General features: G+C 39.4%; 1 protein-coding gene across 1 annotated transcript; it reads left to right on the top strand.

Moving 5' to 3' along the window:
* Window positions 1-2,349: 2,349 nt before the first annotated feature.
* Window positions 2,350-18,284, top strand: LOC121569024 (poly(rC)-binding protein 3-like). The gene is made up of 13 exons (XM_041879610.2): window positions 2,350-2,568; window positions 4,869-4,934; window positions 5,755-5,877; window positions 6,024-6,080; window positions 6,228-6,344; window positions 6,553-6,684; window positions 7,338-7,466; window positions 7,723-7,818; window positions 14,410-14,451; window positions 14,897-14,972; window positions 15,688-15,740; window positions 16,093-16,262; window positions 17,007-18,284. The coding sequence occupies exons 3-13, from the start codon at window positions 5,800-5,802 to the stop codon at window positions 17,365-17,367; spliced, it is 1,311 nt and encodes a 436-aa protein (XP_041735544.1). The 5' UTR covers window positions 2,350-2,568; window positions 4,869-4,934; window positions 5,755-5,799; the 3' UTR covers window positions 17,368-18,284.
* Window positions 18,285-19,718: the final 1,434 nt, after the last annotated feature.

Consider the following 19,718-nt stretch of genomic DNA (forward strand, 5'->3'; position numbering starts at 1 on the left):
TTGATTGATGGATGGTGTGACGTCACGAGAGGCTACACAGCTTTCAGCGGGGTTGCTCAAGTAGTGCAAGGAGACAAGGTTCAAACAAAACAAGGATTTTATTATAGGTCTTGGGAAATTAACGAAAATATAACAACATTCTGTTCTCTTGTGGCTCTTTAAGGGTTAACAGTTCAGGGATGTCTCTTCCACATCCAAAGTCATAATTCTCACTCGCTCAGATAACTTTTCCCCAGCCTTACTGTAGTCCACGTTGCAGCTAGTGGCCAACCCAGCAAAAAGTCCTTCCAAATGTCTCTCACGTATTTCCACAGGTGCATATATCCAAAGGTGAGTATTTCCCAAAGGTAAGTATCTCCAAATCCGTATATTCCTCATGGAAGTGGACGTGCAGCACTCTTGTCCTCCAGAGAGCCCAGGTTGGAGACTGTGTCTCTTCACCCCCACACACTCCCTCAGTGTGTCTCTTCACTTCCCAAACCTTCAGCTCATCAGCTCCTCATTTGTTTCAGCTGCGTGGGAAGATTGGCCATAGAGGGGTGGAGTTCCCGACCATACCAGCAGATGGAGCCATAGCTGTCTGGGTTTGCAGCCACCTCAGGGGGATGTAACGTCCCTCCAGGACACAGCCTCTCGTGACATCACAATGGATATTTAAACGAAGAAGGCTGCCAGACAGGGTTTTCGCTCTCACACTCCATAAAGATTTGTTCATATTTCATAGAAAGGTATTTACACTCCAGAGGGAAATGGTTTTGGTTTATTGTTAAAGATACTCAATAAGATAAATTGTTACTTGTCATAATCCTGTTCTTTTTGTTTTCGAGACTTTTAGTTAGTCTCGAAGGGGGGAATATGTAGTGTATTAAGATTATGACTTTGTTAATGTTTTCAAGTGGAACCTGAGAGGATGTTTATTTTAGTGTCAGAGGGAATTGTTTTAGTGTGACGCCACATACAACAGACAGGAAGTGTGTGTTGTAGACAGGGGATTGGACAGTAGAGGGAGCCACCCATATCTTGGGAAGATTATATATACTGGGTAAAAACGAAGAAGAGGTTAGAGCGGCCATTGCAATCTGGGACGCCGCTCTCCGGGTGGTCTGGACACCTGTAAAACTTATGCTGGAATCTTGTGATATAAATAAAACTTATGATCAAAGGTTCAGTATGAGCGGACTCCTTTGTTTCACAGCAATAATTGCCAGCATTGACTCGACACTACACTCTCAAACGTGCACAGTTCATAAACATTTAACGATTCCTTCTCCATGACCTCTTGTAGTGGCATATTCGCGTCTACCTACAATGTAACAACACTTACTAGTTGACAAAGTTCTAAGTCCACACTGCATCTCTGACAGACAGTGACAGTCTGTTTTAGTAGTAGTCATTTGTATCTAAACGATTTACCTCGCATTCCCCATACAACACGACTGAGAAGATTATAGGTCTGTGACTGAGAATGCAGGAAATGGAATACAACATCATTTACGTTTGAAAGTGGGCTGAGTCTGTCAATCGGGACAATAAGTGAGCAAAACATAATACTGGCTAATGAAAATGAAATGCTGTTGCTATTATTAAGGATTTATTTAGTGATAACCATAACAATTACAATTCCTATTCAGTCAATCCAAGGAGTGAATTTAAATGTAATTCAAGAATGTGCATGAACACACATATTAATGTAGTCATGTACACACACATGCAGAAATACAATAATAATATTTTTTGATGTATGGAGGCCAAAGCACATGGTCTGGAAGCAAGTGACATGAGAGATTCCCAGAGGCCATTATTGTCTCCCTTCCATGCAGTGAGCAGTAATTAAATATGCCACTTATGCTTTGCTGATTCATTTCCCTTCATAATTTGGTGGCTCAGCTGAATGCAGCTCTATGGGCAGAAGGGCTGTATTGTATCCATAATGGCCTCATTATGGGTTATAAGGGCTTGGTGTGGGGGAGGGGCAGAGTAAGGGTAATGCACGCCATGAAGACATTATGGATGTCTCTCTAAACATAACTATATTCTCCCTTGTCAGTTCTGTCCCCATTTAGCCAGTGTAATGTGTTTAATCTGGCAGAGGATCTAAACGATCAACAATTTAACAATGTAGTTTACAAAGATTTATCTACTGTAGCTTCTCATTTATGTTTTTGTTGACTGTAAAGTTTAGACTTCCACAATGTCTCCCATGCAGACACTGTAACCATAGCTCTCTCTGGACAGTGTCCTGCGGAGGAGCCACTTTGCCCTGCCCTCAGGCCTCAGCAGCTGGTGGATCGCTCCACAGAGCAACACCTCTCATGTGCCACTGACAGGGAGAGATGCAGGTTATTTTGCCCTGCGTAGGGGCTTATCTAGGGCTAAGCTAGGGGACGGACAAATAGCAAAGCCAACCTCACTCCAGCCAGTCTAGCGGCACAGATAGCCATCTGTCCATTCTCAGTGCAATAACTGACAACAAAGGGGGTCAAACATTTAACGACGACTGTAAAACTAGAGGACTACTCATTCCGGAGAGAGGAGGAAGAGGAACTAATTTTTATACTAAAACAGCAGGTTAGTGTTTCATACTAATAGTTCTTGTCACATTACAGGCCCCTCAACCAATGGTGCTAACAGAGGATTAGGCTTTCAGCTACATTATGTTTCCCTTGGTAATAATATTGCAAAGAAGAAAACTACAGTAGTCTTATTCAACCGTAGACTTTAATCCCCTGTTCTTTTAACAATTTACAAAGAAATTGCCCTCTTATCTTGAGTTCTGTAAAGTAGACTTTTTACTTTCTAAAATGTTTAGTCATTTAGCAGACGCTCTTATCCAGAGCGACTTACAGTTAGTGAGTGCATACATTTTCATACTGGCCCCCCGTGGGAAACAAACCCAAAACCCTGGCGTTGCAAGCGCCATGCTCTACCAACTGAGCTACAGGGGACTTACAACAGCTGGCTGCCCTGAGTTGACACATACTTAGCTACCCATGTCATTGAGTTTCTATACCCTTATTGTTAAATGCAATATTCAATTTTATGTACAGAACTGCATTTTATTGATGAAACTAATATAAATGTAAGGCTTTAGGTCAAATATTTTAAGTATACATATGTTTGCCAATGTTCTATGCCCTTGTATACCAGGAAAACCTTCATTTTATCCCCAAGCTTAGATAGGCCTAATCTCGTTGTATGATGTGAGAGGAAGGTTTTAATATACTCCGCTGTAACACAACAGTATTTAGGCCCTATAACGCACATATAGGGCACGGGCACACAACAGTCTCTGAACAAAGTCACTTTTCTCATGTTAAATATCTTCCAGAAATTAATATTTCATGAATATCAATTTCTTCAACAAGATCAAATTCAATATCCATTTTGTTCTCAAGATAAGAGTTAGTCAAGAGTACATGTGAACCCTGAAGTGTAATTCCATTTAGCTCACAAAGATTAGATTGTTATTAACACCCTTTGTCACTGCACATGTTTGTTTGTTGTTGTGTGGGAAAAGCATGAATGATTGAAATATGAGATCATCTGTAAATCATGTTTATGGTATGCTGTGTATTAGTGTTTTGTTCTAAAGTCTTGAGTGGGTGCTGTCATGCTAGAGGTGATAGAAATGGGTCAAAAGGGTCTTAAGCATTAACCAAACAAATCCTGGTCTATAGGATTAGGCTGGGATGTAGCTGTTTGTTGGATGCATTTACAGTACCTTATAATGACACAGAGAAGGAAATCACTCTTGTTAGGCTATATATACAGTGCCTTCGGAAAGTATTCAGACCCCTTGACTTTTTCCACATCTTGTTACGTTACAGCCTTATTCTAAAATGGATTAAATAAAACAATTTCCTCAGCAATATACACACAATAATGACAAAGCAAAAACAGGTTTTTAGAAATTTTGGCAAATTTATTAAAAATTAAAAACAGAAATACCTTATTTACATAAGTATTCAGACCCTTTGCTATGCAGCATTGAAGGTCCCTAAGAACACAGTGGCCTCCATCATTCTTAAATGGAAGAAGTTTGGAACCACCAAGACTCTTCATGGAGCTGGCTGCCTGGCCAAACTGAGCAATTGGGGGAGAAGGGACTTTGTCAGGGAGACTGGTGCGAAGGTTCACCTTCCAATAGGACAACAACCCTAAGCACACAGCCAAGACAACGCAGGAGTGGCTTCGGGATAAGTCTCTGAATGTCCTTGAGTGGCCCAGCCAGAGCCCAGACTTGAACCCGATCTAACATCTCTGGAGAGACCAGAAAATAGCTGTGCAGCAACGCTCCCCATTCAACCTGACAGAGCTTGAGAGGATCTGCAGAGAAGAATGGGAGAAACTCCCCAAATACAAGTGTGCCAAGCTTGTAGCGTCATACCCAAGAAGACTCAAGGCTTTAATCGCTGCCACAGGTGCTTCAACAAAGTACTGAGTGAAGGGTCTGAATACTTATGTAAATGTAATATTTCCGTTTTTTATTTGTAATAAATTAGCCAATATTTCTAAAAAAAACGGTGTTTGCTTTGTAATTATGGGGTATTGTGTGTAGCTTGATGAGGGAAAAAAAATGATTTAATCAATTTTAGAATAAGGCTGTAACCTAACAAAATGTGGAAAAAGTAAAGTGGTCTGAATACATTCCATAGGCACTGTACCCTGCTGGCTGCTCAACAACTCTTTGGACTCCTAATATTATTGTCTGCAGCAATAGTATATAATTTGTGTTATGGCCCTTTGTCTGGTATTGTCAACAAGGGAATGTGTGTAGATTTTTGCATTGCTTGCTGGGAATTGACCCAGGCTTGACCTAGCTTTCCAACCCTTGTGTGTAATCCTTGTTGCTTCCATGTCTTTTTTAGGTGTGCCATGGCGGCAAAGCATTGTCTTCATCCATTGGTGTATGCATAGAGATCCGATTAAACTATGTAAGTATCTGAGTGGGGTCAAAGGTCATGCATGAGTCATGCCACACTTTGTAAGATACATAAGTGACAAATAAAGTTATGTTTAGAGTATTGTTGTAGCCTTGGGAAATATTTGATATAATTTTCGATTGTGGAGAAAATGATTCTGTCCATTCACCCTTACCAAGTAGTATGTATGTCCATGTTGAGTGTCCTACTCCTGTCTGTGTTATATTCAGAGACATTCCTCTGTGGTTTTGGGTATAGGATGAATGTTACATGGGAACAGTGGGACATTGTGCTCCCACAGTGTGATATTGGCAGGGTGTTATTAGAGACGGTCACACAGACATCACTTGATCTCCAGCCCTGTAGGACACAAGCAGTTCCTTTTGTATTTTATCTAATCAAAGAAGAGTCACACAAGTTCTGTTTAGCTGGAACTAATGAGGGAGTCCCATGTGAGCATCACACCAGGGGCAAAGCTAACTATCGGGCTAATAAAGAAATATGTTACCATGCATGCTTACCGGTATGTGGGCACATTTCACTCTGGAGGCTTAGATTTCACTTTTGAGTTGATATGTGGTAAAAACTTGAGGTCAAAATCAAAGAAAACAGCATTATAGGAAAAACTCTATCACTGTAAAATGACTAATTAATTGTCTGATTTAATTCTGGGAAAGCCTTCCAGTAGAGTTTTATTGACTGCCTGTTATATTGGATACATTTCAAGGGTTGTGCAGGGCTTTTGCATTCTTATCTCATTTTATGACCGACTGAACAAAATCTATTGACTATGCCAGTTTCATGTGAATTGGGTCTCTGTTTGTGTCTACAGAGTGTTGTATGAAGCTGAGTGTCTAGACCGTTGATAAGTGTGAATATGTCTGACAAGGAAGATGGGGCCTCAGAGGCGGGGCTGAATGTTACCCTCACGTTTCGGCTTCTGATGCATGGGAAGGTAAACGCACGTCTCATCATTACAACATATCCCTCTTCTTTTACATTATTCTGATTGTCAGATCACATAAAAAAAAGATATATTGTTATTGATTTAAGGCTTAGAAAAGTTTATGCTTAATTTTTTGGGTGTCTCATTGTTAACAGGAAGTGGGCAGCATAATTGGAAAGAAAGGGGAAACCGTCAAAAAGATGAGAGAGGAGGTAACTGTTATAAAAAAACATATTTTTTATAATAGAAAGTAAATAATAAATAAATAATAATTTCAATAGAATTGGAATACAGTATATGCTTTCTGGAATAAAGTGTATTTTTACATGACTCACCTAAAACTCTGTGAGTGTTTCCAGAGTGGCGCTCGCATCAACATTTCAGAGGGATCTTCTCCAGAGAGGATTGTTACCATCACAGGACCAACAGAGGGCATCTTCAGAGCTTTCTCTATGATCGCTGAAAGGTTTGAGGAGGTAACAAAATACTCTGGTACCATGTACTCTGGTGTGTCCTTATGTTAAGTACAAAAGTAACTAATTTCCTCACTTTGGGCAACATTTCACTCAAAACTTCCATTGACTTCAATGAATGAGACAATACAAAAGCTCATGATATAATTTCTGAGATTAGACCCCCTAGTTTTTGATAACCTTAAAACTGTTGTCTAAACCTCTATTTCAGGACATTACAGCTGCAATGACGAACAGCACGGTAACAAGCCATCCTCCAGTGACACTCCGCCTTGTGTTCCCAGGCAGTCAATGTGGCTCCTTGATAGGCAAAGGAGGCTCCAAGATCAAGGAGATCAGAGAGGTAGAAGAAGCTAAGCCTCAAGCATCTCTCATTTACTTTGTGTCTTTTGACAACATTTGTCCAGTGGGAGCTCATTTGATTTAGACTGCTCCCAGATCTGTTAGTGCTGTATAGCCAACTCATGTCCTTAGGAGTTGTTTATACAGCACATATCTGGTGATCCCATCCTAACCTTTCAATCACCCAATGAAACAGCCTCAGGGAAATTAATTACAATGATGCAACAGCACCACACAACGCTATTCAAGGAGACTGATAAGTGTGGAGACCCAAACATTGTGCTCACTCAGAAAAATTTATTCATCAAAGGAATGGGGTGCTGAATCTTCATTGCAAACATAGTAAATGAGCAATGAGGAGGATTGCACTCTCCAAATAATTGGATGTCAAATATTTATGTTGACATAATCTCGGAACACAGAAATAAAACTTGTGTGCACTGTCCAGCAGTCTGTCACAAGAGACTAATTTGTACAACATGAACGTTGTGCATGTCAAAAATAAATATCAGACATTGTACAATTATACAGTATATTAAAAATATATGAATAATACATGATCAAATGGATCTTTTGACAAGTAATGGCCTATGGAATCTTTGGACAAGTAATTCCCTATCTTTGTAATTGACTCCCATTGTATGTTGTGTTCAGACCACAGGTGCTCAGGTGCAGGTGGCAGGGGACATGCTGCCGGAATCCACTGAGAGAGCTGTCACTATCTCAGGCACTCCTCAGGCCATCACACAGTGTGTCAGACACATCTGCTCTGTCATGCTGGAAGTAATAATGCCAATACAATTAACATACAGTATTATTATAGAATCCAATTAGCTGTTTGGTCAGACCTGAAATGGCTATAGGCTCCATAATTATGGTATTTAACTCAGGCTTACATCATAATAATGGAGGCTACAGACATATCAGGCCAATTGTTATCAAAGTAATCTAAGAAACAATACAATCTCACTACCTGTTGTTGATAGTGATGTGTTTGTCCAATCAGTCATTGCTGTTTGTTGTTTGGTTGTGTCTTCAGTCACCGCCCAAAGGAGCAACTATACCATATCGCCCCAAGACCATGACTGGAGCCAGCCATCCAGTATTTCAACAACAACAACAACATGTCTCACAAGTGAGTACCAGTTTTGCATATACAGAAGTGACACTTTAATACAACACAGTAAGATACTTTTTTTTAAACACACATCAGCCGTTTGGCACTGATGATTGGCATGTGATGGCAAGTGTCCTTCTCTGTCCTGGTGGAACCAGCTTCCCCCTGATGCTAGGACCTGCCCATCTTCCCAAAACATCTGAAACCCTACCTCTTCAAAGAGTATCTTAAATAATCCCACAGCACCCCACATTGCACCCCTCCTCAACCCCTCACCCCAAATAACTAAATACAAAATAAAATTAAAATAATAACAACAAATATATATACAGTACCAGTCAAAAGTTTGGACACACCTACTCATTCAAGGATTTTCTTAATATTTACTATTTTCTACATTGTAGAATAATAGTGAAGACATCAAAACTATGAATACACATATGAAATCATGTAGTAACCAAAAAAGTGTTAAACAAATGAAAATATATTTTAGATTTTAGATTCTTCAAAATAGCCACCCTTTGCCTTGATGACAGCTTTGCACACTCTTGACATTCTCTCAACCAGAAATGTGTGTTTACTCAAATGGACACCAATGGACATTGGCTAGTAGCGGTCATCAACCACATGGACAGATTATTTGTGTTGTGTAATGTACAGTACCAGTCAAAAGTTTGGACACACCTACTCATTCAAGGAGTTTTCTTTATTTTTACAATTTTCTACATTGTAGGAAAGTAGTGGACATCAAAACTATGAAATAACACATATGGAATCATGTAGTATGAAACAAATAAAAAATAAATGTATGCACTCACTAACTGTAAGTCGCTCTGGATAAGAGCGTCTGCTAAATGACTAAAATGTAAATGTAAATGTAGTAAACAAAAAAGTGTTAAACAAATCAAAATATATTTTATATTTGAGATTCTTCAAATAGCCACCCTTTGCCTTGATGACATCTTTGAACACTCTTGGCATTCTCTCAACCAGCTTCATGAGGAATGCTTTTCCAACAGTCTTGAAGGAGTTCCCACATATGCTGAGCACTTGTTGGCTGCTTTTCCTTCACTCTTTGGTCCAACTCATCCCAAACCATCTCAACTGGGTTGAGGTCAGGTGATTGTGGAGACTACGTCATCTGATGAAGCACTGCATCACTCTCCTTGGTCAAATAGCCCTTACACAGCTTGGAGGTGTGTTTTGGGTCATTGTACTGTTGAAAAACAAATGATAGTCCCACTAAGCCCAAACCAGATGGGATGGCGTATAGCTGCAGTCCATCATTACTTTCAAAGTTCTTGAAATTTTCCGGATTGACTGACCTTCATGTCTTAAAGCAATGATGGACTGTCGTTTCTCTTTGCTTATTTGAGCTGTTCTTGCCATAATATGGACTTGGTCTTTTACCAAATAGGGCTATCTTCTGTATACCACCCCTACTTGTCACAATACAACTGATTGGCTCAAACGCATTAAGAAGGAAAGCAATTCCACAAATTAACTTTTAACAAGGCACACCTGTTAATTGAAATGCATTCCAGGTGACTACCTCATGAAGCTGGTTGAAGAATCTCAAATATAAAATATATTTTGATTTGTTTAACACTTTTTTGTTTACTAGAGGATTCCATATGTGTTATTTCATAGTTTTGATGTCTTCACTAATATTCTACAATGTAGAAAATAGTAAAAATAAAGAAAAACCCTTGAATGAGTAGGTGTGTTCAAACTTTTGACTGGTACTGTATAAATACACTACCGTTCAAAAGTTTGGGGTCACTTAAGGCCTCCTGTAGCTCAATTGGTAGAGCATGGCGCTTGCAACGCCAGGGTTGTGGGTTTGATTCCCACGGGGGGCCAGTATGAAAAATGTATGCACTCACTAACTGTAAGTCGCTCTGGATAAGAGCGTCTGCTAAATTACTAAAATGTAAAAAACGTAGACATTTCCTTGTTTTCGAAAGAAAAACAATTTTGTTGTCCATTAAAAGAACATAAAATTGATCAGAAATACAGTGTAGACATTGTTAATGTTGTAAATGGCAATTGTAGCTGGAAACGGCAGATTTTTAAAGGAATATCTACATAGGCGTACAGAGGCCCATTATCAGCAACCATCAGTCCTGTGTTCCAATGGCACGGTGTGTTTGCTAATCTAAGTTTCTAATTTTAAAAGGCTAATTGATCATTAGAAAACCCTTTTGCAATTATGTTAGCACAGCTGAAAACTGTTGTGCTGATTAAAGAAACAATTAAACTGGCCTTCTTGAGACTAGTTGAGTATCTGGAGCATCAGCAATTGTGGGTTCGATTACAGGCTCAAAATGGCCAGAAACAAATAACTTTCTTCTGAAACTCGTCAGTCTATTCTTGTTCTGAGAAATGAAGGCTATTCCATGCGAGAAATTGCGAAGAAACTGAAAATCTCGTACAACGCTGTGTACTACTCCCTTCACAGAACAACGCAAACTGTCTCTAACCAGAATAGAAAGAGGAGTGGGAGGCCCGGTGCACAACTGAGCAAGAGGACAAATACATTAGAGTGTCTAGTTTGAGAAACAGACGCCTCACAGGTCCTCAACTGGCAGCTTCATTATATAGTACCCGTTAAACACCAGTCTCAACGTCAACAGTGAAGAGGCGACTCCGGGATGCTGACCTTCTAGGCAGAGTTGCAAAGAAAAAGCCATATCTCAGACTGGCCAATAAAAATAAAAGATTAAGATGGGCAGTCTGAGATATGGCTTTGAAAAATCAGCCGTTTCGAGCTACATTTTACATTTACATTTTAGTAATTTAGCAGACGCTCTTATCCAGAGCGACTTACAGTTAGTGCATACATTATTTTATCGAACCCACAACCCTGGCGTTGCAAACGCCATGCTCTACCAACTGAGCTACATCCCCTGCCGGCCATTCCCTCCCCTACCCTGGATGACGCTGGGCCAATTGTGCACGATGGCCGGCTACGACAGAGCCTGGATTCGAACCAGGATCTCTAGTGGCACAGCTAGCACTGCGATGCAGTGCCTTAGACCACTGCGCCACTCGGGAGTAGCTACAATAGCCATTTACAACATTAACAATGTCTACACTGTATTTCTGATCAATTTGATGTTCTTTTAATGGACAAAAAAAATCATTTTCTTTCGAAAACAAGGACATTTCTAAGTGGCCCCAAACCTTTGAATGGTAGTGTACAGTAAGTGCATTCTTCTTAAGATAGCTACAGTTGAAGTCGGAAATGTACATACACCTTAGCCAAATACATTTGAACTCAGTTTTTCACAATTCCTGACAATTAATCCTAGTAAAAATTCCCTGTCTTAGGTCAGTTAGGATCACCACTTTATTTTAAGAATCTGAAATGTTAGAATAATAGTAGAGAGAATCATTTATTTCAGCTTTTATTTCTTTCATCACATTCCCAGTGGGTCAAAAGTTTACATACATTCAATTAGTATTTGGTAGCATTGCCTTTAAATTGTTTTACTTGGATAAAACGTTTTGGGTAGCCTTCCACAAGCTTCCCACAATAAGTTGGGTGAATGTTGTCCCATTCCTCCTGACAGAGCTGGTGTAACTGAGTCAGGTTTGTAGGCCTCCTTGCTCGCACACGCTTTTTCAGATCTGCCCACACATTTTCTATAGGATTGAGGTCAGGGCTTTGTGATGGCCACTCCAATACCTTGACTTTGTTGTCCTTAAGTCGTTTTGCCACAACTTTGGAAGAATGCTTGGGGTCATTGTCCATTTGGAAGACCCATTTGCGACCAAGCTTTAACTTCCTGACTGATGTCTTGAGATGTTGCTTCAATATATCCACTTAATTTTCCTTCCTCATGATGCCATCTATTTTGTGAAGTGCACCAGTCCCTCCTGCAGAAAAGCACCCCCACAGCATGATGCTGCCACCCCTGTGCTTCACGGTTGGGATGGTGTTCTTCGGCTTGCAAGCTACCCCCTTTTTCCACCAAACATAACGATGGTCATTATGGCCAAACAGTTCTATTTTTGTTTCATCGGACCAGAGGACAATACTCCAAAAAGTCCCCATGTGCAGTAGCAAACCGTAGTCTGGCTTTTTTATGGCGGTTTTGGAGCAGTGGCTTCTTCCTTGCTGAGCAGCCTTTCAGGTTATGTCGCTATAGGACTCGTTTTACTGTGAATATAGATACTTTTGTACCTGTTTCCTCCAGCATCTTCACAAGGTCCTTTGCTGTTGTTCTAGAATTGATTTGCACTTTTCGCACCAAAGTACGTTCATCTCTAGGAGACAGAACGCGTCTTCTTCCTGAGCAGTATAACGGCTCCGTGGTCCCATGGTGTTTATACTTGCGTACTATTGTTTGTACAGATGAACGTGGTACCTTCAGGCGTTTGGAAATTGCTCCCAAGGATGAACCAGACTTGTGGAGGTCTACACATTTTTTTCTGAGGTCTTGGCTGATTTCTTTTGATTTTCCCATGATGTCAAGCAAAGAGGCATCGAGTTTGAAGGTAGGCCTTGAAATACATCAACAGGTACAACTCCAATTGACTCAAATGATGTCAATTAGCCTATCAGAAGCTTCTAAAGCCATGACATCATTTTCTGGAATTTTCCAAGCTGTTTAAAGGCACAGTCAACTTAGTGTATGTAAACTTCTGACCCACTGGAATTGTGATACAGTGAATTATAAGTGAAATAATCTGTCTGTAAACAATTGTTGGAAAAATTACTTGTGTCATGCACAAAGCAGATGTCCTAACCGACTTGCCAAAACTATAGTTTGTTAACATGAAATTTGTGGAGTGGTTGAAAAATTTGTTTTAATGACTCCAACGTAAGTGTATGTAAACTTCCGACTTCAACTGTAGGTGAGACAACCACATATCACAGTAAAATATACAGGATACTAACACTCCATTCCAGCTAAACAATGGATATATAGCATTTAGCAACAAAAATAAACATTTTCATACACATCTTACATCTATGAATAAAAAATCGGAGAAAAGTAATATTTTGAACACACATAAACAATAATTTCTGATGAAAAAAACACAAATGTGAAAAATGTGTTTATAGCATTTTGGAAAGAAACTCTTCAATTGCCAATTGGGTAATTGTATGGTCCTGGTAGGGGCCAAGTGAGTATACGTACCGGCCTTGTTCACACTAGCAGTTTCAAGTGACTCAAATCCAAGGTTTGGATATCCAATGTTTTGTTTTGTACGCCTATGTAGATATTCCATAAAAAATCAGCCGTTACCAGCTACAATAGCCATTTACAACATTAACAATGTCTACACTGTATTTCTGATGAATTTGATGTTATTTTAATGGACAAAAAATAGCTTTTCTTTCAAAAACAAGGACATTTCTAAGTGACCCCAAACATTTGAACGGTAGTTCCTTTCGTGAACTAACACTCGCACTTGACTTTGCTGATAGCTACTTTATTGAGGAAAGATGTAGTTACTATGACTGATATATGTGGTTGTCCCATCTAGCTATCTTAAGATGAATGCACTAACTGTAAGTCGCTCTGGATAAGAGCGTCTGCTAAATGACTAAAATGTAAAATGTAAATGTAAGTGATCAAATATATTTTTAAGGGTGATGAAGTTATGTTCAGGACATTGTCGATATCCTTGCTAAAAAAGCCAGCATGTTCAAGGCATTCTGCATAGTTTTGAGGATAGGTCACTTCCATTAGAAATTTTAATGTATGTGTACATGCGAATGAATTCCTTGAAAATTAACCTGTTATATGACGATAAATGAATTCACATTTGGTCATCTAACTCTGTGGAAGGCTGGAAGGACAGCTACTAGCCACACAGTGTTGTTATTGTATATTCATTAACATACCTGCTTGTAATTAAATATATTAATAATGCTTACTTGGCACTCATTCCGCTCATTCATGGAAATGTCATGGAAATTCATTGCATATCCTGTTATTCCAATTAAAATGCAGATTCTGCATTTTCCTGGCCTTTTTTGATTCAGAGTAATCAAGTTAAGAAATGTAATTCTGAAGTGATACACAATGCACAAGCCAAACAACAACCAGAGCATCTTTCACCACTAGAGGGAAGAATCTGCATATAACGACATCCCACCACTATTTGTAGATTGTGAGTGGCCAGATGAGGAGAAATTGCTGCTACAGCCAGTTGAATGAAACATCTATTGCCTCTGGTCAGAGCTGTCATAGAAGTACACAGCAGTTAGTAAGCCCATCTTCCCTTTACAAATGACGGCAACGTACTGATGTGCATCAATGCTAGACAAATATGACGCCTAAACCTCTAAATTTGTCATGTAACATTATGCATTATGCTCTCTCATCTTACATGTAGCAAAATCACAGTTTAAGAAATCAAATGGATTACCTTTAGATGAAATTAGGTGGATCGAACCATGGAGGTAGTAGATAAATGCATGGGACATTTTTTTAAAGTTTTACATATTTTGGGAATGTGAATAAAGCAGCATAGAAGCTACATTACATTCTCATGTGTTGCAACTATTTTGAAAATTATCAAAAAGGGACAAGAGTAAAAATGTTTAAACAGTAATAATAACCCAATCAATCTTAAATCCCATTTTTTCAGGCCTTCACAATTCAAGGACAGTATGCTTTTCCCCATCAAGATGTAAGTGTATTTGTCTGATCCAATAACACCCACCCCAATGACCCACACCTGCCCACCACCACCTTCCAAGCCGCCACTATGCCCTCAGTGCACCCACTAGCAAGGATGAAACACTAAAACTTTCTGTACTCTAGTCTTTACTAACACTAATATAGCAGCTTGCTTTGTTTCAAAAGAGTGTCAGCAAAGACGGGGACCATAAAGCAATACTAATGATGACTTGGCCCTTCTTGCTCATAGAAATACCAATAATGACAAATCAAATCACTTCCATGACAAGCCAGCATGATTCTGATGACAAATGTCAAATTCTTCACCGAACTAACACACACTTTGAACTCTGTGTTTGAACTTCAGATTGGTTCTGTATTGTAGCTATAGCTGTCATCTCCTCTGAAATAATCCAGTTTGATTGGTTAGTTCTAACTTCCTTCCTACCCTGCAGTTGACCAAGCTTCACCAGTTGGCTATGCAGCATATCCCCCTCCCTTCCCTTGGGCAGAGCAACCCTACCTTCCCTGGTACGTACCCAAGGCTCCCTGGGGAAGTCCATCTATCCCTCTCTCTCTGTCCTCTCTCTTCCACTTTCTGTCCTCCTGTGCTCATCACACCAATCAAAAACCCTCTTCTGCTTCTGGAAGGAACACATCTTCTTTCCCTTCTTTTACATGGTTATGTTTTACTGTATGTCTGAAAAGATAGAGCCATTTCTAAATGAAGAGGTAGCCTACATCTCACAGACTCCTCTCCTTGACCTTGGCAATGATTCTCCTCTATCTCTAACATCCTCCATACCATCCCTGACCTATACCACCCCATGTATCCTATCCCACAACAAACAAGCAGCAAATTGAAATAATACAATATTCAAACAGGGAGAATAATTGAATTATCACAATTGCTTGATGTAATAAAAAAGACAGGGTATTGCTAAAAATGTATGCATTTCAAATGATAAATTCACAGATTGTAATGCTAAGGTCTATTAATAATCTATCATAATGTATAATTTAATGTATTTTTTATCAAAGCTGTTAAGGAACTTCACTCTTTTATGGTATCATGTTATAATTTCATGTTAGATGTACATGTAATGTGACTTGAATTGTTTACCGTTGCCAAATAGTTCATGAATGTGATGTCTCAGACATCATACATAACATGCAATGCCATTATATTCAGTGCATATGGAAATGATGTAGTACTGTCGTTACCATGCTATGTCCTACTCTGCAGGAATGGATGCCTCTGTCCCCACAAGTTCTCAGGAGCTGGCAATACCCAATGACGTAAGTCTTGCTCAGTCTCATCAGCATCATACAATGTACATCATATAGATCACATTCTTTTAGGCACCAGTGTCGCTACTCTAAAATGAGAATGACAGCTGAAATGGTTGTTTTTCCCAACATTTAAGCCAACTGAATGCTATCTCTCTACATGATGTTCTATTCTTATCTTTAGGTAGACAGATAAAAAAATAAAGTCAGATGTCCAAATTGGCAAGAAAAATGTCAGATGTTCCAATTGGGGAGAGAACATTATGGAGGATACAAATGTTTTAATTGGACTGATAATGCATGAGCAACATGCATGACACATCTTTTGACGTACATTTTCACTTTCCTATCTTTTCCTCAGTTTATTGGCTGCATAATTGGCAGACAAGGCAGCAAGGTCAATGAGATTCGCCAGGTGTCAGGAGCTCACATTAAGATAGCCAGTGCCACGGACGGATCGCCCATGCGCCAAGTCACGATCATAGGCTCTCCGACCAGCATCAGTGTGGCACACTACCTCATCAATGCCAGGTAAAACTGCCTCACTACCTCTAACAGGTCAGTTGGGAGTTGTGACCCATGATGTACTACATGACAGACAACTGACAAGATTCAACTGACAATAGAGAAGAAAAACAGACAAGATAGTCTAACAACAGACAAGATAGTCTAACAACAGACAAGATAATCAAATAACAGACAAGATAGTCTAACAACAGACAAGATAGTCTAACAACAGACAAGATAGTCTAACAACAGACAAGATAGTCTAACAACAGACAAGCTAATCAAATAACAGACAAGATAGTCTAACAGACTAGATAGTCTAATAACAGACAATATAATCAAATAACAGACAAGATAGTCTAACAGACAAGATAGTCTAATAACAGACAAGATAATCACATAACAGACAAGATAGTAAAACAACAGACAAGATAGTCAAACAAACAATGTTGACATGATGGAAGGATGAAATTGTTTTAGGGAAAAGCATTACATCTAATCTTAGTGCCTTGGGGTCTACATACAATCAACTGATCCATACTCACAAAAGCATGAAAATCCTTTTGTCTTATTACTTCTGCTTTGAACACATAACATTCCTAATTTGATTATTTTTTCCCTTTTTCTCACTCTCCTCCCATGCTTTTCCCATTCTCTTTCCTCCTTTCTTTGGATATGTCTCTCTTTAACACCTTTGCTGAACCCTACCCATCTTCTCCCCACCCGATCCCCTCCAAAAATGACTACCTTCCCTGTATCTGTTTACAGCTTAGAGATGGCTAAATACACCATGCATGCTGCTTCCTCTGCATCACCTGTTGACCTCAACAATATGAGCTTCTCTCAGTCTGTTCCCACTGTCTCCACACCAACCTCTATGGCTGTCATGGCTGCCACTACCCAAGTCCCTGGCACCATTAACATGCACTCCCCCTCCACTTTACAGTCCATCCCCACCCAGCACTATGCTGTCCCCGTTTCCAGTCTACTTGGCATGAAAACGCTCCCTATGCTGGCTATGCACCCAGCAACTGCCTCAGGCCTTCCACAAGTTCTATCCCCTTACACCACTAAGCTTCCTACTGCTGGCATGAAAAAATCTGACCGCCAGAAGTTTGCCCCATATTGACATAATAGGATAAGAATTGATTTCCCCCCCCCCCAAAACAAGTTTGGGGTCAGTACCGCATAACACTTGTTCCCTGTTGCAAAGCTTGATTAAGATATATTGACTGTATGATTAAGGATATCTCTACTGATTATGAAACCTGACATTCAGCTACTTTAGTGTAACAGTATAATTGTTTGCAACACTAAATAAAGCTAAATACCTCCTTGTGTATCTGAACATACATAACGATACACAGCCATTTTCAGGCTTACAGTATGTGATGCACGGAAACAGCTAATCCTTCCAATAGAACCATTTTCTCAGATAGGATGTACTGTACTTTGTTTGGTATCGATGTAAGTAGTTGACCAATGATGTTCTTAGGAAAAGGCCAGTTTCAAACAGGAATTGACGCTGTAGCAGCTGCAGACCATTGGTAGGGTTACTTGTTTTATAAAGTAGTTATTACTGTGACGTTTACCGTAACAAGGGTTGTTCCACTCTATTCCGCTGTCATATTTCCTCCTCTCCTCCAGTAGGCTCTCGTCAGTGGCAACGGTGTTCTGTAGTATCGTTGTTGCACATGCAGTGCTGATGGGATTAACATAAAGCCATATTGGATTATTGTGGCTTTGACGATACACAATAATCCTGTAGAGTGGGACTGTCCTAACTAACTCCTATAGTGCTGTTTTTGCTACTTGGTTTACTCATAACTGAAGTCCAAATGAACAGAACTCTACAGTCCAATTCATATTCTTACCCTGCTCTCAGTATCTGTGATTGATGCAGCACAATATTGTAACAGCGTTATGTTTATGTTTGTGTTTTTAATTAGGGTCTACCCTTAGTTTTGTTGATGGTCCCCTGTAGCTCAGTTGGTAAAGCATGGCGCTTGCAACGCCAGGGTTGTGGGTTCTATTCCCACGGGGGGCCAGTATGAAAAATGTATGCACTCACTAACTGTAAGTCGCTCTGAAGAGCGTCTGCTAGATGACGTAAATGTAAATGAGCTCTTCCAATTTGTTATATTTATCTCAGACATACATTATGACTTTGAAATAAATTGAGCCTTTTATGAATACAAATGGGTAATTTCAATTTTTTTATTGCGAAGCAAAATTAAACAATTCACACACTTGAGGTTAGGTTACCCTCAATTTGAATACTTGTTGTTTTGATACAGTGGGTATCATAAATATTCATCCGCCTTGGATTTTTTTCACATTTTGTTGCGTTACAAAGTGGGATTGAAATGGATTTAATTCCGATTTTTTTGTAATTGATCTAAACATTTAAATATTCCATAATGTCAAAGTGAAAATAAAATTCTACAAATGTTTACAAATTAATAAAAATGTAATTACTAAAATATATTAGTTGCACAAGTATTCACCCCCTTTGTTTAGGCAAGCCTAAATGAGTTCAGGAGTAAAAATTTGGCTTAACAAATCACATAGTAAGTTACATATGGACTCACTCTGTGTGAAATAATAGCGGTTGACTTGAATGACTACCCCTTCCTCTGTCCCCCATACATACAATATTTGTAAGGTCCCTCAGTCAAGTATTGAATTTCAAGCACAGATTCAACTACAAAGACCAGAGAGCTTTTCAAAAGCCTCTTAAAGAAGGGAAGGGATTGGTAGATGGGTAACAATAACAAATCAGACATTCAATATCTCTGTAAGTCGCTTTGGATAAAAGCGTCTGCTAAATGGCATATTATTATTATTATTATATTATTTAAGAAAGGTGAAATGAATAATTATGCTGTGGATGATGTATTAAACCACCCAGACACATTAAAGATACAGTTGTCCTTCTGAACTGAGATGCAGAACAGGAAGGAAACTGCTAAGGGATGTCAACATGAGGCCAATGGTGATTTTAAAACAGCTACAGAGTTCAATGGTTGTCACGGGAGAAAACTGAGGATGCATCAACAACATTGTAGTTACGCTACAATAATGACCTAAATAACAGAGTGAAAAGAAGAATACAAATATACAGAATACAAAATATTCCAAAACATGCATCCTGTATGCAACAAATCACTAAAGTTATACTGCAAGGAAATACGGCAAAGGAATATACTTTTTGGCCCAAATGCAAAGCCTTATGTTTGGGGTAAATCCAACACAACACATCATTGAATAACTGCCTCCTTATTTTCAAGCATGGTGGTGGCTGCATCATGTTATGGGCCTTAATGGCCATGTACTCTTATAATCTCCACCCGGCACAGCCAGAAGAGGACTAGACACCCCTCAGAGCCTGGTTCCTCACTTCTTTCTAGGTTCCTGCCTTTCTAGGGAGTTTTTCCTAGCCACCATGCTTCTACATCTGCATTGCTTGCTGTTTGGGGT

Source organism: Coregonus clupeaformis, chromosome 1 (genome assembly GCF_020615455.1).
Source record: "Coregonus clupeaformis isolate EN_2021a chromosome 1, ASM2061545v1, whole genome shotgun sequence".
Lineage (NCBI taxonomy): Eukaryota > Metazoa > Chordata > Actinopteri > Salmoniformes > Salmonidae > Coregonus > Coregonus clupeaformis.